Source organism: Pezoporus occidentalis, unplaced genomic scaffold (genome assembly GCF_034315485.1).
Source record: "Pezoporus occidentalis ecotype Australia unplaced genomic scaffold, CSIRO_AGI_Poc_V1 ctg36, whole genome shotgun sequence".
NCBI classification, from domain to species: domain Eukaryota; kingdom Metazoa; phylum Chordata; class Aves; order Psittaciformes; family Psittacidae; genus Pezoporus; species Pezoporus occidentalis.
Window position 1 is genome coordinate 955,915 of NW_026915591.1, and position 27,365 is coordinate 983,279.

Sequence of the window (27,365 nt, forward strand, 5' to 3'; positions counted from 1 at the left end):
CAAAAATTCAGATGTTCTTAAGTAAATTGTTTTACCATTTCTTTCCAAAAGCCTGCACAAAGCGTGAGAACATCCATTCAGTCAATCACCTGCCTCGTTAGGGACAGAGTCTCACAATTCCTTGTGATGCCTGCATACATACCAAAATACACATTGCCCCACCATCTGACAGCTGAACCCAAGTCCACCCATGTCAAAATCCAGCCCTAGGTACGCTACAGTACAGAAAATCCCAAGGTGATCCGTTAACAAAAGACATGGGTGATTGAAATCACTTACCTATAGCATTTCCTATTTCATCTTAATGATGTTTTTAAAGCAGCTGCATTTAAATTCCTCTTTAAAAACTCTCTTGAATATTAGTGCTTCTACAGCTCCTGGCTTTGACCTTTTGGTTATTGAGTTTGGTCACTGAATTTGGTAAATTGGGAGAGTTTAAATCATTTCAGATTTGCCCTATTAAGTGAATTTAAACTGGAAGCTGGCCAGGTATCTCTGGAGCTGTGATGTGGAGCACAGTTCATAGGCAAGAGGAGCTCCACTGTTCAGAGCGCTTTAGTAAAAAAGCCTCAAAATCTTGATCAACCTTTAACATTACATGTAAGCAGGGTCTAATACAGGTACCTTTAGGTCCACTGTGTCTCCTGTAAAGTATGCCCAGCAACCTGACCAGCACAGGCAACAGTATCACAAACATCAGCTCTTAAAACTGTGGTCTGTAGGGAGGTAGGGTATTAAAGGTCTCAATTACTATGCTAGAAAAATCTTAGCTATTTCATTTGCTTTAAAATGGGTTTTAAAATGAAATCAGCAGATACTGAAATTGAAAAGAGATGGTAAGTAATTCAGACAAAAATCCATCTATCACTGTGGTCTGCCTCTCACAAGCACTCTGCAAAAAACATCTTAAATGTGGACTTCCCTGAGTTGCAAATCCTATCAGCAAATGCTGAACTATTAACTTGAATTTTTTAGTGTCATCTTCACCAAAAAGTTGATGTAATGCAGTGCTTAATACCTGTGGGCTACTGAAGTAGCAACAAAATAAGGAATATATACTATTCCCACTCAGTGCCTTGGATCTCAGGATTTCCTACTGTTTCATAATTCAAGACCTCCTTATGTTTTAAAGAGTAGTTTTAAATTGCAACCCAAAACTAACAGAAAACTACAGCCTAGTAATCATCAAATCTTAGAAATGGTCTCTTTCAATTCTCCTGTTGAGACAGAAATCAATGCATAAAACACACACTTCCCTCCAACAGCTATTTAAAGAACTTTTTCTGCAAAACTTGCGTTTATATATATACACACACATATATAAAATATATATATTAAAAAAAAATCCAGAACCTGAAAATTACAATGTGCTGAAAGACAAACTTTTGATGTGATTTAATTACATTCATGTTTTTTGTCATTGAGCAAAATAAGTTACTTATCTGCTCCTGTATAAAATACAGGAAGCACTTGAAAAACATTGATTCAGAAAAAACAGCAAATTTTCCAAACAAGTTTGGGCAAATGAACCCCAGAGTCAGGTTTCCCATCCATCAGGTTGGGAGCTGTACATTGTTTTTCCAAGGCAGAGTTTGAGGCTGCCAGCCTGACCCACAGCCATGGCTGCATTGTTGGTGCCAGCGGGTGAAGGCTCCGGAGCAGGAGCAGGCTGCTGCTTCCTGATAAATCACTCCTAAACACAATGGGACTCTTGGAGACAATGGCGTCTACAGTTCCTTTTGATGATAAGGGTTTTTCCGATAACTTCAGGTTAGATTAAGAGAGAGACAGCTAGGGTCGGCAAAGGTCAGTGGGATGAGGTTTATTTTTATGGAAACTTTTCCCTTCCAACCAAGACATCTATAGCAAGTCATTCACTTGCTAGTAACTTACTTTGCATTATATAGGATTTATGATTTCTTATGGCTTACACACACCACACTTTACATTGGACTCAGCTCACTGGTTGCAAAAAAAATCCCGAAACCAAACCTCAGTGGCTTTAAATCCTTAATCAGCCCTTTCTTTGTCTTTTTTCTTTTCCTGGTTCCCCTCCCTCTTTTGTTTTCATTTGGTTTGGGATTTTTTAATACAACAGAATTATGTATCGTCATTTTAGAGTTGATGAAGCAGTATTTAGGTTTATTTTTTATGAAATGCATGATACACTCTACCTGAGCCACGTAAGATCAATGCATGCAATCTAGTTAAACCAAATTCCTTTATTACACCAATGTTTTGTGGATGAAAAGGAACAAGGGTATTTTAAGAAATAGCAGGAAAATGAAAATATGGATGCATGGATAAAAAGTAGTTCTAGTTCTACAAGGATTTAAGAAAATGTAAGGTACGTGTACTTGGAACTTTTCCCATGATGAGACTGAAGCTTTTTCAGCAAGCTTCTCGCTTACGTTTTTTAAGTATATGTTAAAACTAAAATAAGTTATATAAAATCTGACAGTAATTTTCTATATTCCAGACTGCCCAAAGGTCAAAATCACATTTGGACTGGACCAGGCTGTAGGCAAAGAAAACTCTTATTTCACCAATGAGTTTAGAGGATATGAAGAGGTGTGACAGAGGCAGTATCAAGAATGAACACGTCAGCAAAAGGTAGTTTTTTTTCCACTGAAAGTCACTGATGATCCTTATCTCCTGGACACTGTCCAGGAGAGGAAGAGGGGGAGGAGTAAAGACTGCAGAAGGTACAGCCTGACGTAGGAATATCTAGAGAAAGCCTGCAGTAGGCATCCATCAGCGATATGAGCAATCCAAGCTCCTCTCCTACCCACTTTGTTCCACGAACAACCTACAAAAATGAGTTCACCTTCCCTCTACTCTGTTCACAGATTTTTTTGTCCTCAGTAATATTTCAGAAGGAATGAAAAAGTGCAAACATGTTTAAAATGTGCTATATTTGCATATTAATTTTTCAAGCCAATATTGCACAGGTCATCTGGCAGAAAAAAAAAGACTTAAGTGTCTTAAACCACCATCAATTAAGTAGCACCTTTAGGCACAGAATTAACCCTTAAATTGACTTACTAAAGCCCCAACTAGAAGAGCCTGTCTCTGCCTCCAGGAGCTGGCCAGCAGGCGATGCTGCCTTGTAATAATCAGTTGTATGTTTCAAACCACCCTGACTTCTGTCTTGCTCCTCTTCATCTAATAATTTGATTCACTGTTGACTCTCTGTTATTAATTCATCAGATGACTGATTGATTCAAAAACACCTTTAATCTGATGATCGTCTTACTCAACTTCAGCAACAACAGTTTCAGTTAGGATTACAAATTATTTTCTTTATTGCTGCATGATAAAATCTGTACAGAAGTGTGCAAAGCCATTTTTCCATTAAAATTACCATGTCACCACTTTAGACAGGCAAAGATAACTTTACAAAATAAATATGCCAGCCATTCCATTCCACTTCCAAATCTGTATGCATGCCCTTCATACTTCAGATCTCAAAACATTCAGATTAAAAGAACACTATGCTGTAAAGTATTATATATTTCTTTCACATAAATACCATATCTAAAATAGTTTCTGAATAAAGAGACAACCAACTATTAAATACATGCCCAATACTTCTATTCAGTATGGGGCCTGAGAGTGATCTCCATGTCCAAGCATCTTCCAGCACTTCAGTTCAGCAAGGTTACACACAACCCTGAGTATCAATACTGTTTTCAAATCTACCATACAAAGTAATGCTGTGGGCTGTAACAGCCTCACTCTATCCTTTCCCTGCCAGCTACCACAGTCCTGCTTGCACAGAAAGATTTCAAATTATTTAGTTTTGGACAGCTGCTGAGCCAAGTGATGCCTTGAAGACCCCGATGCACTCAGGGTGAGAGTTGCCATCACTTGGGTGATGGATTGCAGGTACTGAGGTCTAGACTCTACTCTGTATCTTTCGGTATGACCTCTATAGCAGCACATGTTTCTATTCAAGTGTAAAATGTGGGGAGAAAGCAAAACGTATGCAAAAGTTGGCGGTTTCCTCCATTCCTTCCGGGTCACAACAAATGGGAATGTATGAGAGAAGAGAAGGAGATGGGCTGCTTTAGAGCAGGTGGCTAAGTTTCCCATACCCTAAACAGAGCAATGGGTTTGTTCAGTCTGTCATTGTGTTGCACTGGAGGAAAGGGAAAATCCTGGGCAAAAATTTCTGACTCACTATAAATTGGAAACTAACATAAGAGAAAGTTCAATTTGCTGCATGCATCTTCCAAAACCACCTTTAGATGTTATATCAGTTTGTTTCATCCTATATTTTGTAACAATTGCAGTAAGGTAAAAATGAACTCAGTCAACACACCAGAAGCATCACTGGGTAATGGAACAGCACTTACATAAATGACTAAGTTACAGCACACTGGCCAATTTCAAACTAATTATGTAGATGCTGTTAAATATTACATGAACAAATAACACCTCAATTTTTGCAACAAACTGCTGTAACTCTCTGATGCTTTACCCAGCTACAGCGAAAGAACTGCAGTCATAACCACATAATGACTACCAGCTATCTGGTCTGGCAATGCGTGCAAACATTTAGAAACAAGAAGCTTCACGTGACTGCTCTCCTAGTTTGGGTATTAGTCTCGGTAAAATAATGTACGCCATATTGCAGTGAGAAAAACGTTTTGTTTGTTTTGTTCCTCTTCCTTCAACATTTAACAAACATTGGCTACAGACTCAACTTCATCTGCAACTCTAAAACACATCAGACATACGCTTCCCTTGGTTTATACTAAAAAAATGAGCAGATATATACTGTAAAGACCAACAAGCAGACAGACCCTGCTAGGACTAGGGCCAAAGGAAAATGAATTCAGAAACAAACCATTTTCCACCCATAACAAAAAAAAAACAAAAACAAAAAACAAAGGAAATAAATCAGAAAAATATACAAACTGAGGACGAGTATTTCACAGCACTGAAGCACTCTCAGCTGTGACAGCAGGACATGCACCTCTAGGGTTCGATAATAAGAGCCATAACACTTCCACAATCTCTTTGTTTCTTCCCACTCCCCTCACCCTCCACATCACATATAACTATTTTTGCTATCACGCTATTAAAGTTGAAGAGACCGTGCATACATATTTATATGAAATCTCCCATTAGACCCACTGAGTGTAATTTGGAAGAAAAAAGCTTGCAGAGTGTTTCCTTGTAACCAACCTGAAAATGAGAACATAGATAAACAAGGCGCTCACAATCCAACTGTCACACAAAATTATCTTCTGGGCTAAAATTGTTCCTATTTGGTCTTAAAACGCAAGACAGAATTATTTCAGACAGTCACAAAAATACCCTCTGCATTTTTGCACTGCCCAGCTGACCTCCCCTGGAATCCGACAAGGAGATTATTTTCTTGAGTGGGAGGCAGAAAAGCAATATCCAATTTATATTAAACAAACAAGAAGGCTGCTGTAAAAATAAGGAGACTTGACCTGGGTCTGGGCCATGAGGTTGAGCCAGATCAATGCCTTTTTAGTTTTAAATTGAAGGCATTCTAATCATTTGGGGTAAATGGAACCAAGTACTGGATTTGGCAGAGGCTTGTTATTGCTGAAACAGTCACACAAGCCTGAATGTGTCCTCAACCAATCTTGAAGGGGTTTTTTATATATATTTTGCAAAGGTTCTCGTAAGTCCGAATAAATGACAGTTCAGGAATGCTCCTCTGCAGTCCCAGCAGACCATGTTCTCTTACCCTTACTATAAACCAAAATTTGACAACATTAAATGCCTGCACTGTAAAATCTGAATGTCCTTAATGAATGATGCACACCTAGAGGTGATTTGCAGCATCACTGAACTTACATGAATTGGTACAGTTCACATAGGGAAGGCTTCTTTACAGTATTTCTCCTATCATTAAGATATTCCAGAGACATTTTTCTCCAATTATACTTTACAGAGTGAAAATACAGATGGGTTAACTGACATACTGAAATTTTAGCATTTTATTCCAGTATTCAAAACCCAGTTCTAGTACTCAAAACCTAACAAATTTAAATCTGGGATTCTTAGGAAAAACCTAAAAAATCCAAAACTGGGATTCTTATGAAAAATACTCCATTTTAATAATATATAAAGCTAGAAAACCTTTAGCTTCATTTCTCTTAACTCATTTGCAGCACAGTCATAAAAGGGGAAAATGATTCCTTAACTCACCTCCTGCGGAAGGAAGGAAAGGACTGAGGGATGAAGGATGAAAAAATGTCCTTTTTTGTAACCTTGCCCTAACAAACCAAAGCTGCACAACAGAAAAGCACAGAGCTGCTGGAGTAACCGCTGAAATGACTTTGGTGTCAGTGGCAGAAGCAGTTCCTGCAGTAGCAGCAGCACAACTGCATGCGTACCCTGCAGGCTGGGGATTCAAGCTATGCCGAATGGAGCTCCTTTCTCGACAGTGCAGAGCAGAGCCACACAAAACAATATTCATACATGTTTCAGAGTTTAATATTGTCAGATGTGAAAGAAATATGCTATCGTTGGAATCAGGGGGAACTGATCTTCAAAACCAAAAAGAGTAACCAGAATAAACATCAAATCTTGACAAACACCTGCCAGCTTCCAGCAGGATGGGTTGGGAACTGCTTTTTCTTTTCTTCATTTTTTCTTTTCTTCCCCCCGCCCCCCCATTCTGTCTTATCTCTGTGTCACGAGAAGTGAATTTGAGGCTAAAGGGATAACCCTGCTCACCATTCCTGGACAGTGTGCTGGTTCCTGCCTCCCCAGTTTCTCGCCCCAGGTAGCATTTGCTTAACTCTCTCTTCTCAGGAGCATGGTGCTACACACACAAGCAATGCAGTTTTCCTCACTTAATGAAAAAGAAAAGGCTGCTGGTCATCACATTTTAGTATTCAGAAGTTAAAAACACACATTCATTTTAAAACATGTTGGCTCAGATATGTTTCTTTCCAGTTCTTGCTTCTGATTTATCTCCTTAATACAAAAGGCTTCTTAGCTCATATGAACAGCAGTAACCCGCAGCATTAGCCAGGTTACAACATTACTACAGGCTTTACTAGATCAACTCCTCAAATCAACTGTGAACAAGTAAATGCATGTGTCAGCTCCTTTCAAGGTCATTCGTAAAGCTCTCCCCCATGCAGCTAACTTTAATAAGGAGATGCATGACTTGAAAAGCAGAACCTTGGAAGTCTTGAATTCATTTTTTCTTGGCTTTGCTTTTTGTAAATAAAATACTAAACATAATTTGTATAAGCTTGTCCCTCTGAAAGTTACAAGACTGGAAAATACTGGTAAGATTTATTTTAAGTGGAGGTACTTACCAAATGTCACCGTTTTCCTGTTCAAAATGACTAATCATTTTGATTAACCTTTGATTTAAATGATTATATAACACAGCAAAGCACAAACATACATAAAATTACACTCAAAAAACCTCTCAAAGAACACATCACATAAGAGAACAGTTATTCAAAGTGGTTAGAGAGTTTACTTACCACATACATAACATTCAAACCAAAAGCTGACTCTACACACACCCAACAGGAAGGCTTCCACCACATATACATAAATTCATACTCAGGAAATACATTCTAGTTAATCCCATAGCCAAAATGGGACTTCTTCCAGAGGAAACACCAAAAATATCAACTACATAGTAATTAAGCATAGAAGGAACTCCTAACTACCACCTCAAAAATACTCCCAGTATCTTCTGTAAGGAATTTTATTCCAGTTGGGAAATTGGTATTAGCACTTTAGTCACATATAAATGAAGGCCTGAAGCAGCACAAGACAAGAAATAAAATTTAGTATTTCACTTTGAATAAATACACATAAACTCCAAACCATGTAACAGACTTCAAAGCAAAGAAAGAAAAACAGGATATCAAAGGTAAATGAGACAAAGAGCTGAAGGCAATTCTGAAAAATAATAATATATGGTGGAAAATTTAAGGATATTAAAATACTCTTCAGATCCCATCTCAAAGGGCCAATTTGTACAGACAATGCATAACACCAAAGTTAGCACAGAAAAGACTCTCTCTCAAAAGCTCTGCATCTGCCAAACATGGGGATCTGTCCCTCTTTAGAAGCTCTGCTTCATTTTGAATTGCTAGCACATAGGACTTGCTGTAGACACCGACCAGCTGGCACTGCATCAGTTACAGTCAATGAACTTTTAAGATACCAATTTCCAAATTTCTAAACCATTACCAGAATGTCATTTTTCCTAGTGAAAAAAGGTTCTGAAACAACAATGCCCTTCCTAACACGGTGAATTGAGCGTGTTTTAACCTTTATAATCACCTGGGTCTAACTGAATAAAAGTTTTTTGTATACCCAGGAATTCCTTGGGTTATTTGAGCTGAACTTTGTTTCACACTGTTCTGGATTGATCTAAGTAATCTAGAACACATGAGCTCACACTCCTCCTGTCCACAAGCAGCAGTCTCACAATGTAAAACAAACTAAAAATATTGTATGTGAAAAAAACCCTGTTTGCTTTGGATTTATAAAACTTAATTATAAGCCATGGCCAATGCAGAGTAAGCACTCAGGACATATGGACTTGCAGCTGAGTCAGGAACACCCAGCTGGGACGTGGCACGGCACTCAGCAAACACTTCCACCTGCCTAAACCCTAAAACTACAAATAAAGGGCTTATCACAATCATTGATCCTGCATGTGAGGGTAAAGCTAGTTTGGGGCTTCTTCCCTCCTCCTTCCCTAGGAGAAAGAAATAGAGATTCTGCTGGACATCTGCAGTATCAACAAGTGAAGAGAAAGTTTTCAGGCTGGGTGTGAGAAACAGAACCCTATGCCCCCTTCTTCCCACAGTGTTACCAAAAATAATCTGGCAAAGACAATGAGCTCAAAACAAACTTCCACCATACAGTGCAGTATTTCCATCCTGGACACCAGAAAGGGCCAGCTGTAGATGAGGGTCAGAGCTGGGGAGCACTGGGGTAGTGCTCCCACAGCCTTGCGGGGGGGGAGCCAACTCCATCTCCCCAGGCTCCCTCTGCAGCATGGGATCATCAGGCTCATCCAAAGTACCTAAATTATACTTCTACCCATATTTTACTCCCTGGGGGAACATGATTCCCATTAGAACCAAGAAAGTACCAAGTAATTTATCATGTTAAATGATACACTGAATACTGTAGAAAAGTATTACATACGTTCTCTGTCATAATAAAGGGGATTTTTCTGGGGTCATGACACCCACTAAAAAGCCAACAAAAATGCAGCCAGAGATGCTAATTGAAAGTGTGCATCTTAGGGCAGGAACTTGAGCAGCAGAACAAGTCCCTGGTACTGCAAACACATTGTTTGCGGATCCCATGGCTCCAAAGCAAAGGTGGAGCCGTGTGCCAATGTGTACTAGCAAAATGGGTAGTCAGTAAAAACAACTGAGACTGTGGATAAAATTTGGAGGTGAATTTCCAAATCTAATAAAATCTGAGATGCCTACCAAGGGCTTTTCTCATTTTCATAGCAGGCATGATTTGGTTTTCTATAATATTCATATGCTTCCATTCAGAACAACCCTGTTTCATTACAATGGATTCAGCCGTGCTTCGCAGTCCTGCTGCATTTCTTACAAGGCAAATTCTTCATGAGATTAACCTGACACATTTACTCCCCTGATAATATATCCTGTCTTTTCTGATATCATTACCAATTTCAAGCACATAGCAATAAATAGGCTTCAAATTTTTAAAAAGTAGTGTCTTGAAAGCTTTCTTGTTCCCACATTTTCTTGGTTCAACACATTTCACGTCACAAGTAATGCTGTAAGCTTCAGCTCAAGTAAATATATAAAATAAATTATTAAGCTTCTAACCAAAAGCTTCCAGTCCTAAAAAAAACCCTCTGTACTGGACTTGAAGAGCTGCAACACATGCAGAGCTCTAACTGGAGTTCAGGTTTTAAGTAGCTTGAAGTGGTAATCGTTCTTTTGTAGAAGTTCAACATATTATTCTTATGCTTCAGATGCATAGAAGACATTAGTGAAGATAAACTCAGCAACTGGTAATTGAAATTAAAGTTGCAACATCTATTATGGTAACATCCGCTATGCAACATCTTGAACGCACAGAGAATGAAACAGCTTTTGCATATGAAGCACCAATCATGATACCCACTGGAACAAAAATGCATTAAGAAATGTAATAAAACACATTTGCACAATATAAAAGTTCCTAAAATGACTTACATTGTCATTACTAGTCTTCTACCATCTTGACAGATACGATAAGTAAAACCCAAGTATAATTCTGGGAGATGGGTCTGAGAAAAGCATCTTTTGCTAAAACTCAAAAAGTTGCACAGCATTCGTGGTAAAGAAACCTGTTCAAAAATAAAAATCCAGTTTGCTTCTGAACATACTGATGCATATAATGTCTAAGAAGGAGAAATCCACATGATCTTTGGAATAATTCTTTGAAAGTACCTTCCTTACAAAATTCCAGAAAACACCAAACATTTCCAAGATTACAAAATTAGGATTTTACATGAAGTAACATGATAAACTATATTATCTTGGAATCCAAGTAACCATTAAGAGATTATGGTAGCAATAAAGCGACATTAAAAGGACCACCAACTGAAAGAATATCCAGTTTAAGCACACTCCTGGGACCATACCTAGCATTCCAACTCTTTGCAAATCGACAACTTTTTACAAGACTGTAAAATTTGCTTATTATTATCACATCAGTAAACAAAAGCTTTTCCAATATTTAGCAGTTACAGTGTTAATCAGTTATTTTATCCCATGTTAAAAAAAGAAAAAACAGACTGTACCATGTCTGACTGAGGATTGCAATTTTTTTTAGAGATAATCTGAAACTCTCTATAAATAAATAGCATCCTAGTGTATTTTATAACAAGGGGCAATTAGAAAAATGGAGATGAAGATCAACTTCCTATGTCCCGGGTGCTACATCTAAACAAATAACAAATTTGTCTGCATTGTCAGTCCAAACCTGGTGAAGTATATAAAATTTTGGCTTGCAAAAGGAAGGTAATAAAAGATATTAATTTATTAAAAAATAAATTTCCTAGTTTTATACCTTTACAGGAGTGCTGCTTTAATCACCAAGAATGAGTATTCCATTCCTAGCCTGTGAAGTTCCCTGTTACTTGGTACTGGTACCAAGTAACTATTAAGTTTAGGGCTAACTCAGTAGCTCTTTAAAATCTATTACTCAGATGAACTAAAGGACCAGATCAAAGCATGGTTATTCAAGGAGCTACTGCTGTCAAATGCAGCTTACTAAATGTTTAAGAAATAAAAAGATAAACACACAGGACTATACATCACTACAAACCAAATGTTTGTACGATCTCTGCAAATGCCTCCTGGATAAAGATAACATTATGTGCTTCACTCATTTTCTAATGAGCAATGTTCAGGGGTTTTATTATTATTAATTGCATATAAATTACCATGATTTTTATATCACTGGAAAAGTATTTAGCCATTCACCTCTCAGAGGAACAATGCTGAACAAAGGCAATGAATGTGTGGCATATAAGAATAATGCAGAACACAGAAATTTATGCATGCCATTTAAAAGGCATGGCATTTAGACCACTAGCAAAAAAAAAATCAAAAGCATGTCATAAATCTCTAATTGTAAGGAAAAAAAAAACAAACCCCAAATAATGGTTTGCCAAGTCCTTGGTATTATTTAAGCAAGCACACTGCCTACTTGGGGAATGCAAAATCTTAACTCACATATCTGCATGTACCCCCAATCCTCTCTCTGAAGTGTTCTGATGCAAAACTCTTTGTATCTGAGATCTGCTAATCATCATCAGGAAACTCTGTTACGCATCTTAAGGATGTACTTTAGGCTCTCAAGAGGAAAAATAACCATGTTTTATTAGCTGCTTTTGGAAAATACAGATTTCTGTTTATTTAGAAACCTTTTCAAGTTGTACCACTGTTAAATTTAATATTTACGGCATGATTTTCCAAAGAGTTTAACACCTGTTAAGAGTTTAACATGCTGACTTCAACAGGAGTTGCGAGTTCCCAACATTTCTGCAAACCTCAGGAGTGACAGGGTTCAGAAGTAGCGAAGCAGCTTGAGCGTGGCTCTTACCAGTGAGCTCTGAAACGCAACCAGGATCCTAACCAGACCCTATCGCCCATTGCAGCACTGCATTTCAGACAACTGAAATGTCCATGCTTTCAGTCCATGTCCATGTCCATGGACTGAAATCATCCATGTTTTACTAGAAATACCAAAATATGACTGCTTAAAGCACAGGCTAAAAGCTTTTAGTTAATCCTCAATGCATCTTCACTTTCCTTCACCAGTGGAAAATTTACATGCTTGAGTTGTTAGACATCACCTTAAGTAGCAATTTACACAGCTCCAAAGAAGAACTGGAAGGCAAAGCTGTGAGAAGTTGAACAAGGATGACGCCATCTTGGTAAAATACAGAATAAAGAAGGCACAGAAAAGAAAGAAAATATGTTTGGTACTCTGCAAAAAACTGTATCCCAGCAACACTGGGACCAGTGATGTGGTCTTCAATTTTGGCTGACCATGCTCTGGCCTCGCTGCCACACGAAGTCAAAATAAGGGGTTAGGCTTAGTCATCCTTATTATGCTTAGCTTCTCAGAGGGAGGCACATACTATCCCTCCCAGCTTCATGTTTTCAAGTATTCTAAGACTCCTGTCCTTGCAGTAGTAGATGATTTCTTGCACCTTGTGGCTGGCTGCCTGCCCTCCCTGTTTAGCCAGTTGCAACACATGCCTACATCTGAACTACAGTGCAAAGACATTGTCTTATATTTCAGAATTAAATTCCTAAGTTTCCTTGTGCTGTTTGGCCTATACTTCTGGAAGCAAAAAACTATGTCTTTTATGCAGCATGTAAATAAATAAGTAACATCTAAGTAAGAAATTACTACACATAGACACAATTTAAATGATCATCCAACATAATTTCATAAACGGAAGACAAATAAAATAGATAAATATTGCAGATAGGACACATCAATCTCCTTATACACTTCATAGCATGCTACAAATCTGCCCAGCAAGTCAAGAATTTTACTCATTTAAATAGGAGCTTTCACCACACTATAAAACATTTGCAAATGCAGACCAGAAAACCGACAAGAGTATTTACTGTAAAGCTTTATATTTGTGTCATCAATTAACAACAAAAGTTTGGAATAAAACTAAAATAAAAGCTAATCAAAGCAGCTAGCTGTCAAAACAGATGGAAACTATATTTTTCAAATCAAGCAAAAAGCCAAAGCTTTCGAACATTTAGTATTGTGTCAGCTGATACAGACAATTCAGAAAGGAAGGACAGCAAATGTCAGGACCGTACGAAGAAAATGTGCCCCTAGCTGAAAGGTTCACGTTTATGAATTTCCATTGATTCTTTTTTGTTGGCTTCAGGATGATTAACTCACACCAAAGCAGACCTTTGATACATGAACTATAAATAAAGTGCTGCCACGACACTGCAGGTAAAATAAATAAAAACAGAGCCCTGACATTATTTTAGCCTCAAACAAATGTTTCAGTCCCTACATTGTCTGTCTCAGAAAGATACACAGACAGTCTCACAAACAGAGATATAAATGAACAATTGCAGTACCTTTTTCCCACACTGTTTACAGGGTTGGCTATATTCCTACTGGCAATAGATTTTCTTCTTGACAGCTTCTTGGTGTTGGTGCTGTCATCAGTGCTGTCATCCTCCTTCTTTGGTGCGTTACTTCCTTTGCTGTTCAGGTCCCTTAGCACATTATAATTAATTTTACTTGAGATTTTCTTCTGTTCTAACATCTTTTCAATTGCCTCTCCTGCTGTGCTGGCTTGAATTGGCTCCCGCTTCTTTGCAGATTTCTTTGGCTTAATTAAAATATAAAATTAGTGATGTAAATACAAACAAAGTTTCCATGAAGCAGAAGGGGAAGCTGCAGTTCAGCAGCCCTGGCTCAGCTGCTGCTGATTCGGGAGTGCAGGCAATGCAGCCAGGCTAAGCCAGTGCTCCCTCTCCAGCCACTCAATGGCACCAAGAGGTCTTTTTATTCCAAGAGATAAGTGTTTGCTTTTTGCCAAATGCCCACAGTTTATTACAAATTCTTTACTTAGTATGTGTCACACTGCCAGAGAAGAAACATGGGCCATTTCTCAGGCACACACAAAAAAGGAACAGGGACCCTGTAGCATCACCCAGTGTGAAAATAAAGAAATTGCCCTGCTAAAATTGCCATTACAGTCCAGCTGGGTCATGATTCCCCCTAAACACTGACAACTCTGTATCAAAACTGCAAAACTTAGTATTTTTATATCAAGTCTGAATATGGCCTGGAAGAGCATCTACTCAACTCCCCCTCCACATTGAAAAAGGACAAGAATATTACCAGCAGCTTTCTATGTGTGGACTGGCATTAACACCGATGGACAGAAAGCAGGAGGCTGCAGACACACACACAGCAGCAACATAACCTGCAACTGCCCTTCCCAGGCAAATGCTACAAGCCCAAGCCCAGCTTTGTGCTGTGAAGGTTGATGATGTGCAGAGCCAGACAACAGAGAAATGACACAAGAGAACATTTCTACCCACGTCCCATAACTACTACCCCTGGGTAGTTACGAAAAAAAGCCCAGAACCTCTGTTTCCATTTGGCATTTCCTTTTCAAAGGCAGGTTTTAACACCAAGTTCTGCAGGAGATTTATTCTTTAATGGATAATAGCCCCTCTGTTTACCTACGTGGGTCAAGTGCTACCTTGCAATTGGAAAGCACTATATTAATCAAGCTCTACTCAAGCTGTCAGAAACAATACAGAGTTTAGGAAAAACTCCTGTGTTGTCCGAACAAAAAAGTGGGTGTTTGGGTTACTTGGTGGTGTCAACAAGTTATACAACTTTGAAAACTGCTGGTAGACTGCCATGTTTGCATAAGCACAGGATGAATGAGAAACTCTGAAGCATAAAACAGTGTTTCATTGTCTGGTTTTGTTTTTATTGTCGAAATACCTAGGGGAAGTAGGAAACTCTGTCTTTTGCATTAGTCAGGAAAAAGAGAGGAGGATATATGCACTAAAAAATAACAAGGATTTTAGTTGCATGTGGAAGATTTGACTTGTCACTTGCTCAGTTACACAAAAAACTAATGCTGTAAATTGTGAATATACAGCCAATTAGGCTGCTTTAAACTGCTAAACATGGAGACAGGACATGCCATTTGTTAACATAACTGTCACATTCTTTATGAAAGGTAGAAGAAAACACTTCTTCAAGTGACTGGAACAAGGATCTGTTCAGTTTTTCATAAAGAAATCATTATTGTAAGAGCAAAGAAAACTACTGAAGTTATGGCAAGTACAAACAAATTCCCCATGCACATGTTAAAAAAAATTAGGCATGTCTTAAAACCTGTATTTAAATAAGCAAGCAATTAGGACAGCAATCACAAATGCAAAGAGCTAGCTCTGACTTTGCCATGCACAGAATTTTCTCATAATAGTAATTTAAGATACGAGTTTGGGCATTAGTTTTACTCACCACCTGAAAAATTATAGCCTCATAATTCAATTACAGGTAGATACACAATAGCTTTTGCTCATTTAGTGGTGACCTGTACCAATATGCCCATATATCCTACATGGAGTTGATCAGCAATTGTAATGAATTTCCAGGACATTACCAAACAGACACAATCAGCACACAGTTTAATACCTTGTGTTCCTTATAAATCCCAAGTTCTTTTTCTTTTGCTATTCTTGCTTCCTTTTCTGAAAGATGACAAAAGGGTAACCAGTATGAAGATTATGTAGACTGCGTATTTCAGTAACACTAGCCAAAAGGAGAATTTCAGTCCTAATACTTACCTTTTTGTTCCTTCAAATAATCTGCATTTTCTTTCATCCATAGCTCTGCTTTTATCTGAGCTTCTGTTTCGTTAAGTATATACTAAAAGACAAAACAAGTTTATCTACTTTCAGAAATAAACTTGAAAACCGTAAAGCAAAACTCAACTGAAAAACCACTGGCAAGGTCAATTCACATTCTGTTTTTAAAAATACATTAATAAAACACGGCTGAGATGTGACAATCACAGAGCATTTCTAGTAAATTCTAAAACTGGCGAAAACAACATGTGTTCAAAAACCAGTTCTTGGTTTCCAAAGTATGATGGGGTGACTGAAAACCATCCAGGAGTCATTGTACATGATCTGTAATAACCCAAAATGATCCCAAGTTTATGATCTTTTTCAGATGACTTTAGAGGGCACCATGACAATGTGGTCATCTGCAAGTAATTCTGTGTGTTGATGGTGGTCTGTAATTCAAAACAGTATGGGAACCATTGCCCTGTGCCACCAAAACAGAAACATGTGTCTTCTGGATAGGTTTTTGTGAAGGTTTAGGCACAGTTATTGAGGTTATTAGTGCAATGGGCACATCTGTGTGAATGAAACCTGCTTAGATTGCTGTAGATTTAGTCCCCTAGATTTCAGAGCGTTGGGTTCAGTAACTGCACCTAGGCTTTTTACAGTTAACTTCACTTAGTCTTGGTAACCTCATTACTATGTACAGAGCTGTAAAACTCATCTAGACTTACTCAGATGAACTACAGGATTAAATAAACAGGTAAGTAGCAGGCAGGCTGGCAGACAGATCTCCTCCCAATTGCTTAACTGCAAAATTAAACCTAGCATTTAGCACAACTGTGTGAAACAAGTTCTCTACAGCCAATGCTGTCTGGCAGTGAAGAACTTCTGCAGAACGGAGAAGACAAATTGGGTCATTCTTCATGAACCTGACTTTATTTTTAAGCAGCAGACCCGAGACCTGCAAAACAATTTGAGATTTCTCAATCTTATGGGTTTGAACATGAGATATTCTCCAAAGTAAAATGTACATATAGGATTTTATGAGAAAAATATCTCCAGTCAAATGAAGCTAATATAGGGAGGAATCTTTCCTCTGAGGACAAGTGAGGCAAGTAAACAGCTATGCAAAGTCCTGGTTTATAAGACCGATATTTTCACTCTTTCATCTGCTTCTATTAGAAGCCACAATAGTAAAACTCACTTTCTCTTAGCACAGTTATTCATCCTTCTTAAGCTTTTAGAGTCTATAATCTCACGTTCACAATATTACAGTCTATTGCCACAGAAATGAACATGAGGTCTTAAAATCAGTTACGGCTCATCACAGACCCTGGGAGGAGGAAAACAGGTGCTTGCTCTTCCCCTATGATTGTTTAAATTAGGGACCAGCTATACTGAAAACCTTCAGCCTCCCCACTTCCTCCATACCATATCTGCTCAATTTACAAGACTCTTCCTATGCCCAGCCTAGCAAAACCTGCTTCACAACTGAAGTCAAGCTGAGCATTCACCCACTGCCAACAATGTTCTGCAGACCAATAACCCCTATGCAGCATCATCGCTGTCAATGCCTTTGTACCCCAAAATGAGTTTTTTCGCATTATCTGTCCAAATTACACTTTAAAAACAGGGTGGCAGCTGGAGAGGGCAATAGGCTGAGTCAGGAGAGCTGGACTTTGTCGCATGTTCAAGCAGTGACCTGTTCTGCGGCCTTCAACAAGCCATTTCCCACACATCTGTCTGTTATATTCAGGCTATGAGGTAAAGGGTATCTTTTGCTGCCACACACATAATAATAAAACCAGAAAATGTTACAGAAATCTTTAAAAGAACACAGAAGCTGTACACCCTGGTCTTACAGTTTGGTTTCCATAGCAGCCTTCTGTACTGAATAGATATCTTAATTAAATAATTAATTTAGAGCTCCACCAAAGACTTCTAAAAGTCCTTCTTCAGAATAAAGGATATTCTAAAACATAACTTTGGCAAGGAACACAAACATCACAGGCTTGTGTGAACATTAGTTTTGATCTCAGACCACTGAAATCACTGGAACCTCCCTATAGATCAGAGTGAAGAGACAGTGAGGGTAGAAGATAAACCAGGTAAGAATCATTTTGTCTTTCTGGAATATCCAGCTCCAGAGACACCTACAGTAAGAGCGCACCTTACCCGATCTATTTCATTGTCGTCGATCCCGCTCAGATCTAATTCACCATCTCCTGTATTCTCACCTATAGGAAAGAACACATTTTAATCAGGCAGATGTTTGTTCAAAATCTATCACAATTCAAGTTCTGTGGTGAAGTAACACTTAACGGTTGCCCTTCAGATATTTGCATCCTTCTGCATTAATTCAGGAGTTTTAATTTGCTGATGAGTATTTTCAGTCTGGGGTGCAGGCACACACAAATCCATTTAAAATTCAGGAATCGGCATATTCTTCTTCAGTACTAAAGATCCGTCAGACACTTCAACTTGCCTTTTACCCCATTTTAATTTACAGGCACAAATGTTCAGCAGGTAGCTGGGGAAACCATCTTAAAAAGATGACTGTTTTTCTTTCATCTGTCTGAGCCTGTAAGTCAACAATTTATCTGTAAATTCTGACTTAGAAAATATTTTCTGTTTTCAAGGAAGCAGCATGAACCAGCAAATAACATATCATGCCAACAGTCATACCACGGTTTTTGTCTTAATTCTGATCTATCACCATTTGAACCACTTAGCTCACACCAGTTCTGTAAAAAGATGTGTATTAGTTTTTCTATCTGTAAAATGGAAATTATTAAAACATTTCCAAATTTTAAAATAACTTTTAAAAGCTACGGAAAGGTCTAGATAAATGTGAAACAATAATTACTTTCTGTAATTACATTTTCACTGTCTTTTTTCTAGTTCTGCATTTATTAAGACATCTTAAAACAATTTTTTAAATATTCTGTGCATTAAAAAGCATTAACAATGCAGAACTTAGGCCTAATTTGGGACTGGCACAGTATACAGCAGCAAAACCTGATTTTCCACATCACCTTAACATACAACAGTAATACAGTATTAAAGTAGTCCAGGTAGAGAAGAAAACAAATTATTCACTCAGATTTATGCTTGGGAATGAAGCAATTTTCTTGGTCTTCTCCATTACGTCTAATCATGACTAGACAAGAGATGACCTAACCAGTTTACTTGCAGAAAAAATAAACAAATCCCGTTTCAACAATCTGCAATAACAAATTCAAACCAAAATGGTGCAGAACAGCATGGCATCTTCACAGTTCCTGCTCTCCAGTCCTGAGGATGTGGCTCCCCACCAACCAAGAATGGTTTGATTGCCCAGTCTGGTACTTTCCCAAGGAGCAGAGGCTCTGAGCAGTACAGCTCTGGATCAGTGGCAGAGGAAGGCAGCTGCAGCTCTTTGATCCAGCATCAGGTTATGGCAACCAAACGGCGGAAGACAAGCAAAGGTAGGAATTATGAGTATTCCCAGAAGACACAAATGATGCTTTTCTTTGCAAAACTCGGGCATTTAAACCAGTTGCCTAAAGTACATGGAATCACAGGGTCAGGAATCCAACCAAAACACCTGGTTAGGAATATAGGCTGTGCTTCTTGAGATGGTTCTGCTCAACTCAGACTTTTATCAGTATCAGATGTCTTTTCAAAAACCACTTTAAACAACCAACAGAAAGTTTTGAACTTTCCATGCCAAGTCATATGTGAAATGGGTTTTACCCATTCATGTCACAAGGAAGAGTGTAACACCATGATTTGATTTTTTTCTGATATTGTTTCATAGTATCAATTCCACCAGTTCAGATAATATGATGTTAATATGACTTAATATGCCTTAAGGAACATTTCTTATTGCTGTCACATTTAAAAATTAACTGTGTTTTAGTCCCAGGCACCAGATCTATTTGACAACCTTTCTGCCCCCAAAATACTTTAAAAGTATGAAAGATTTTATAACTACTATATATATTCAGTACATTTGCTTTAATTCTGGTCTGATCTCTGTACAGTGATGTAAAGGCAGAACTTTCTGCACCAGGACCACCAGCTCCTCCTGCAGGCACCCTGCCAGTGAGGCAGGGATGCGACCCAAGGACGTGGCAAAGCACACCCTAGCTCAAGACTGGAGAGGGAAAGCAAGGTGACACAATACGTCCCAGCGATTTGCTACCTCTTTAATACAACTCACTGGAACTTTTTAGCAAAGCATAGAGAGGAATCACTGTATGCTGTATCACCCCTGGAAGACCAGCGTATTCTGCACTACAATGTAACTTCTGCTGGAACAGAAATAGAAACTTCCAGTAAGCAAAATGCTTAAATATTCACCAAGAAAAGAAGTAAATGCTGTCGTCTAATGTCCAAGACACCTTCCCAGGAGACTGCCTACCTGGGTCCAAGAAATGCTTCATTACACAAACTAAAATAGCTCAACAGCAGAGTGCAAGAGTGTGCCCAGGCCAGAATAACCTGTCTCCTAGGTCTTCAGCTATTTGTGCAGAAATGGGTCTTGCACAGCGTCTCCCACATTCTCGGTAAAGTGCTTTAACCACCAAATTGTAGGACAGAAGGGAGGACGACCTCCCCCTTCTTTGTGTTATCTACCTTTTGTTTCCTCAAAGTTTTTGGGTAAAAAAAACACCCCCAACTTTCAATTTAGTTTATCTGAGCAAACAAAGGGTTCTTTTCTTTTTCCATATTCACTGCACCAGACAAATTTAAATATTGAGTATCTACACAGACTTGGAATTGTGGACACAGAAAAAGGGAGCCATCCTCAAAAATCACCAGTAACTACTGAAAATTCTAGGCTAGAAAATCAAAAATTGGAAGTGGCAACAGAAATACACGTCACCGCTCAACTTTACACAAAATTGCATCCCAAAATTATTTGTGGTAAAAACTGCCACAGCATCTTAAGAACAATTAAAAAAACCCACTGAAATCAAGCTGCAACTGCTTTTATTCATCATTAAACACCTCACTCCTTCTGCACCCTGCTATATTTTTGGATCAGAGATTTAAAATTTAGTATGTCATAGTACAGTAGGTGCCTGTTCACTTACACAGCCCTAATATGCCAGAGTGAAAATGATGCAATTTCAGGCACCATGGACAATTTCACATGTCATTTTAAATATAAGTTGTTACTTAATTAGGTGCCAGTTTTTCTCATTGGATCAATTAGCAATGGGGATGGAAAGCTCATTCTCCAACTGTTAAATTGCAGTGAAGAATCCAGAAGCAAGTTATATGGAATAAGGATTTCTTAGACCCCATAACAGCAGTAGAGGGAGTAATTGCAGGATATCCCTCTGCCCGCAAGTTGTCCTTTTTCCTGCCAAGGCAATAGGTATTCATTAAATGCAAGGGGCTTTTCAGAATCCCTACTTTAATGCTTTCACTGAGAAAAAAAAAGTGTGTTTTGTTGCAGAATGCCAATTCAAAACGGAATACATCCATTTTGATGTGAAAATTTCCATGGCAATAATTTCCAACATGAGTAGACCTCCCAGCTGTAAATACCTGTCTGCTTGATGTTACACGGCTCACTCCAGCACACAGAAAGTAAACCCCTTGCTTTTTCTGTATACCAGAAAGATCTTCCCAGCTGCTAAACTTTTCAAAATAATTTCTAAATGATCATTTTGTCTTTTAATAAAAGAGCCGGAATAAAATGTTTGATGAAATAAAAACACAGATGTGGCCAACATCTGGTCCAACCTCTTAAAAGCTTATTTATAAAAGCAGCAGCGTCACGTGGAATGGCTCTTAGACATGGATTTCTTCTGCTAAGAAAAACAACCGCTTTACTGCAGGGCACAGGAAGAAGTAAGCTGGGTGTTAAAACACCCCCCCAAGCCAACTCTTAAAGGGAAGTATTATTGGGAAGAGTGCAGTGCGAGACAGCGAACAGCTGCCTACTACATCCTCACCTAACATCTACATGGCAAAGCGGACCAGGACAGGCACTTCCACAGCTTTCCATCGAGGTCTCAAATCAACTACATTCATGCCACTTGAAACTACCATTCACCCAGTGAGCTCCCCCAATATTTACAAATAAACCCCCCCAAAAGCCCTTTCTTTACAGCCTTTTAACGTCTTTCCAACCGACTCTGGTAGACACAGGGGCTACAATCAGACACTAGGGATTAGGTTTGTAAACCTGTAGGATTATTTACTGTTGTCATTACTAAATGCATGCTAAACCCTCTTTCAATACACCATCTCCCCCTCTCTTTACCTCTGTTCAGCTACTTAAATGTATACATCGCACGCTATTATGTGAATTTATTACAGAAGAATCATTCCAGCCATAATATTTTAAACCCCACATTTTTAAAAACAGCAACATGAAGAATGTGTTTTTCTGTTTCTATTACAGGAGGCAGCACTATTTATTGCTCTGCCCAGATAAGAGGATTTCCTTACAGACAGAAATGGAGGCTGAACACTTCCCAGGAAATTCTCTGGAGCAGATATAATAGAAGGCACTTGATGCTCTGGTCCCACGGAGCAAATACACTCTCCTTCACACTGTTGTGTAGCAGTCAAAGAGCCGAAGAGTTTAAACAAAGAGCCCTTCCACCTATTCAGCACACCAGCAGATGCTAAGCACTTACAGCATTTAAGAAATACTTTGGGTTGAGATCACAACAAAACATGAAAATAATTGGGAGGGGTTTTTTCACTAACAAAAATCCTTAACCAACAAACAAAACGACCTAAGCCTGGGGCATCAGAAATACTGGGATTGATTATTGCTCTCCAGGGAGGGATTAAAACTGACAGGAGCCACAGAAAGTTCCCACAGATCATCGAGGAACCTGACAGGGAAGAAACACTTTTGCAGCTAAATCTGTTGAGTGGTGCCAGTGCCACTTTGGGAGCTGCAAGGAACACGAAGGGAAGGCTGTAGCTTAGCGTCAAAAAGGCACTGCACAACCGTGCCACGATATAATTGATTAGCTGATCAGAGGGGACAAGAACCCATCTGGAGGGGAAGATAACCGATTTACTGAGGGGCGTGAAGAGAACAGTCATTACATGTGGGTAACCAGGAGGGGAGCGGCAGCAGCACAGGGCAGACAAAGTGCAGTAGCAATCAGGTACAGAAGAGAAATGGATGTGAAAATGCTGCAGTAGCAGTAGCAGCAGCAGCAGCAGCAGCAGTGTGGCATGAAGTGCAGCATACAAGGATCGATGGGCGTGCAAATGAACCAGCCATGCACCAAGGTGTATGCAAGAGTCCATGGCGATGACGAGCAGAGTATGCTGCCAGTATTAGTCATAAGGGGCTAGGAGGTTATCTTGGCAGTTTTAAACTGTTTCCAATCTCCTGCTCCAGATAAAGCACCTCTGAGTGTAATCCCAGCCTTCCCCACCATGCTCCCATACCACAAGTATGCACCCTGTGGCTGCCAAGGGCTCCAGTTCCTCACAATCACCTTCGGCAATGTCATCATGTGCCATCATAACAGAAGCATGCCACAAAACCAAAACATTAGGACAAGGCAAACTTAATTGCACTTACTGACAAGGTAAAGTCACAGAATGCATGGTATGTACACTCGTATTTAAGTGAAAACAGTTTTCATTTTATTGTACCTGAAGCCACCTTGAAAATTACAATCTATTTCTTCATAGTGCCAGTTCAACACCAGGATTCAGGTCTGACAGCACACGGAGCACACGAGGCCATGCATACAGCATAAAGATAAATTAAGATTCTCACTTTATTATTTCCTTCTGCCAAGGTAAGGTTAAGGGGTCCTCTCCAGCCAGAGCCAAGTTTCCAGGCTGCTAGCTCTTTCAGAGAAAGTAAACACACTGCGCCACACAGGCTGAGGCCCCTTCTTCCCAGAAACATTTGTTCCTGACATGGAGGGATGGCAGGAGGCATCGCCACCAGCACTGGGCTGCCTGGCAGCCCCAGGACACACACTCCAGGCAGTGCGAATTGCCCACCAGCCAGCTCCTCACACTGGGCTATAAGGAGCGTAGAGGCAAAACCCAAAGGGTGCAAACGATGAGCGAAGAGGGAAAAGACATAATCTAATAAAAACAAAGGAATTTCACATATCTGCTACATAACCTACTATTGCAAGCCTGAGAGAGCAGCAGTGCAAGGTAAGCCTGTACAAAAGCAGGTACAAGAGCTCATTAGCTCTTTTTTTGCTCCTATGTGCCGAAAAGAGGATCTTCTCACACAGCAAAGAGGCACAAAAGCTAGGACCATCCCCAGCTGGTTTGCACTTACTGACTGGACTCATCTACATCCCTCTAGGCAGAAAGAGCTTTTCCTTCAAGTCCTGGCCTTAGCCTGGCGCAGAACTACAAACCTATCTTTATTAAGTGCTTACATTTCTATTTGCTCAAACTGAGATTCAAGCTCCAGGTGCAACATCTGTCCTGCAGCAGCTGACTGACATCACACATAAGCCGCCTTCGTACAGCGGTCACAGAACAATTGTCCCATCACAGGAACAGAATTTCAAATTTGTGTGCTTAATGATATATGGGAATGAATGATGAAAAAAGCTTTTCCTGCAGTCACTGCTCACAGAACTTTTATTAGATACTAAACACATTTCTTAGAAATTAAATTTCAATTTAGGAGGCGGGGGGGGGGGAACAAAACCCAACAACCCTGCTGCTTTTGTGGCAGCACATCCACACTGAAAGAAATGCTATTGTTTCACCTCACAGTCCACGGATGATCTAACCAAACCACATCCACATAGTTTATATCCAGTTAAAGGTTAAGCCACTAGTCTAACAGACATGGAAACTTGTTAACTTGGATGCTAGTTCGTCAGAAAAACAATCACTCCATTCTTTCCAGAAATCCTCCACACAATATATGCTTTTTTAAAGCAGGTAGTGCAAAAATAATGCAGCAATAAACAATGCCTTTCTGATTCTGAAGATTTTTCTTTGAAAAGGGAAGTTCATGCTTATGGAACTATATAGCAATATAAAAAGTCCTTAAGAAAAAAATCCTTTCAACCTCCTGAAATAAATACAGCTGGAAGTTAAGGGTTTGGACTAAAGAACATCATGACACTGTCCTCAAAACCAGCAGCAGATGTTCCTTTTTTGGAATAACGCTCATGTCCCCAGCAGCACTTTCGAAAAGAGTGAAAAAGAGCGAAAAAGAGTATCCTTTATATAACCTACTTCACGCAACTCATCATTCTTTTGTAAGCTCACTACCCTGTTGCTGTGACCAAGTGCTCACAGGACGGCTGCCCAAACAATATGAAATAAAATGTTTTTTGTGATGAAACCAATAACCATCAATGATCAACTTGACAAATGCTCACCCAGAAACACAACTAATTAGCAACCAGAAGTGACATTTTCTGGCTCCAAAGCCCAGAGATGGCAAGAGCTCCCATGCACAGACACAAGTCTTCTCCACCTTGCTATTTCTGCATCAATAAGGCCAAAACCAATCACAGCACCCCCGCCAAATGTGCAACACACATCTCAGTGCTCATCCACATATTCACCCTTCACTGCTTGTGAAGTTATGGACACACAAGTTTTTAAAATGGACACTGTAAGGACAGATTTCCCCTACTTACTGCTCTTTTCCTTATGATCACCAATTCCCTGATACATTTTCCTCCTTTGCTTTTTATGTTGTGCTTGGCATCTTTTCTCTCAATTCCCTTCCGCCACCTTTCCTTCTTTTTGGTGCCTTCTGGCCTGTATTTTCTGCATTTTTTTTGATTCTGCAGAGGGATCCAACAGTAACAGTTTATATAAAGGGAGAGGCCAGGGAGAAGAACTGACCAGCATCTTAATCAGTTCCGCTCTCCAAACCCCACAAAGCACCACCGTATCTCTTGCAAAGGGTGAGGGCTGTACAAAGCCCTGGAGAGCCGACAGCAAAGGTAGCTGGGCTCAGATCCATCTCCAGCTCGCCTCTCCCATGCTGCCAGACCACTATGTAAAACAGCAAGAGCACTTTACACCCGAGCCAGCCATAAAGGGAACAGCTGGTTTCATGTTTAAGTGCTGAAGCATCATTTCTGCAACTGCAGCTCACTGGTTAAGTAGCCAGGTCTTGCTGTGAGCGCTAAATGCTCTGCTGTCTGTCCCTGTTAGCCCAGGATCCTTGCCTGGCCAGGGCTCAGCAACCCCAGAAGAAGGACATACGTTTTAATGAGAAGTACATCTACATTGTAACATGCTGCCCTCCTTGCACCAGATTAAGACTAGATGGCGAGTTCTGCGCTACAGCCAATTTAAGAGTTAACCATAGAATTTTGCCTGGATTATTTTTATCTATGTATTTTCAAATCAAAAATCCACTTCTGTCCTACCAGGAAAAAAATCTTTAAGTGTATACAGCCATATATACACACACAGTTCTTAAGCTACAAAGTCAGAGGAAAGATTAAAGGAGACTCACAATACAGCACTTAAAGGCTAATTTGAGCGACTGGAACTCGAAAGCAAAGCTAACTTATTTTCCTAGGACATCACTGAAAAGTCACGGTTGGTTCAAATTGCCCAAAAATTAGAGCAATTTTCCTTTAGCAGAAGTACAAGTGGTTGAACCGCCATAATGAAGTACAAACTACAGCCCAGCCTAACTCAACCTATCTCTCGCCACATCGGTCACCACACTTCCCCTGCACTCCCACCCCTGGGACAGGCACACAGGCCAGCACTGAAGGCCACAGATTCAATTCCACCCTCACCTGGCCTATGTCAGCTCTCCCATTAAAGAAACGGTCTTCCTCTTGCTCCAGTACTGTGGTCCGGACCCAAGACCTGCTCCAGTTAAAAATGGCCCAGCAGAGTAACTCACCCAGATGAGTGAGAAAGAGGAATGCATTGAACTTTTCAGTTACAGTTTTCTTCTGATCGCCCTTACTGTCTCTCAGCAAAGGTGGGCTAACTTCTGCCTCCTACTTGAGCTTCAGAGCTGGTCTACAGTAGATCTGGCAACAAGCTCAGCACCACCCACCAGAAGCCACCTGGGCTATGGAAAAGCTTCAGCAAGGAATTATTAGCATTAAGACAACACCATAATATAGGGTATGAAACTACACAACCCGAGTCTTTATTTGGAGGAAAAAAGATTAATCAATTTGCATCCTGGCCATTTACCACACTGTCCAGGTGGGCTGAATGGTGAGAAGCTGTTAACTGACAGAAAATTATCAGGTAAGAAATTTCTCATTTGGTTACCCAGCTTCTTTCTTCCTTCACTGCTAATGAGAAATAGCAAGCAGGGAATTACAGAGATGGAGAGAAAAAAAGGAGCTTTATTATCATTATTATTTATTATTACTCTAGTAGAGTAACAGGCAAGAGCAAAAGCTACCCTGCAGAAAGCAAAAGCTTTGTAAACGAAGCAGTTAGGTAGGAACCTAGCCCAAAGGAGAAAGGCTCTGTAGTGGATGGGGGCTGGATTCAGAGCGCCTAACAAGCAGTGTTTTATGCCAA

The 27,365-nt window shown here is 39.6% G+C and overlaps 1 protein-coding gene across 4 annotated transcripts in view; it reads right to left on the minus strand.

The window, feature by feature from the left end:
• The window catches only part of BRF1 (BRF1 RNA polymerase III transcription initiation factor subunit), a 178,415-nt gene that overhangs the window by 30,642 nt on the left and 120,408 nt on the right, over positions 1–27,365 (minus strand). For all 4 annotated transcript variants that reach the window (XM_062630701.1, XM_062630699.1, XM_062630700.1 and 1 more), the window contains 4 exons: positions 18,057–18,118; positions 15,879–15,960; positions 15,727–15,782; positions 13,635–13,891 (listed from right to left, as the gene is read on the minus strand). In XM_062630701.1, coding sequence (XP_062486685.1) covers positions 13,635–13,891; positions 15,727–15,782; positions 15,879–15,960; positions 18,057–18,118 — 457 coding nt within the window. The remainder of the gene's footprint in view (positions 1–13,634; positions 13,892–15,726; positions 15,783–15,878; positions 15,961–18,056; positions 18,119–27,365) is intronic.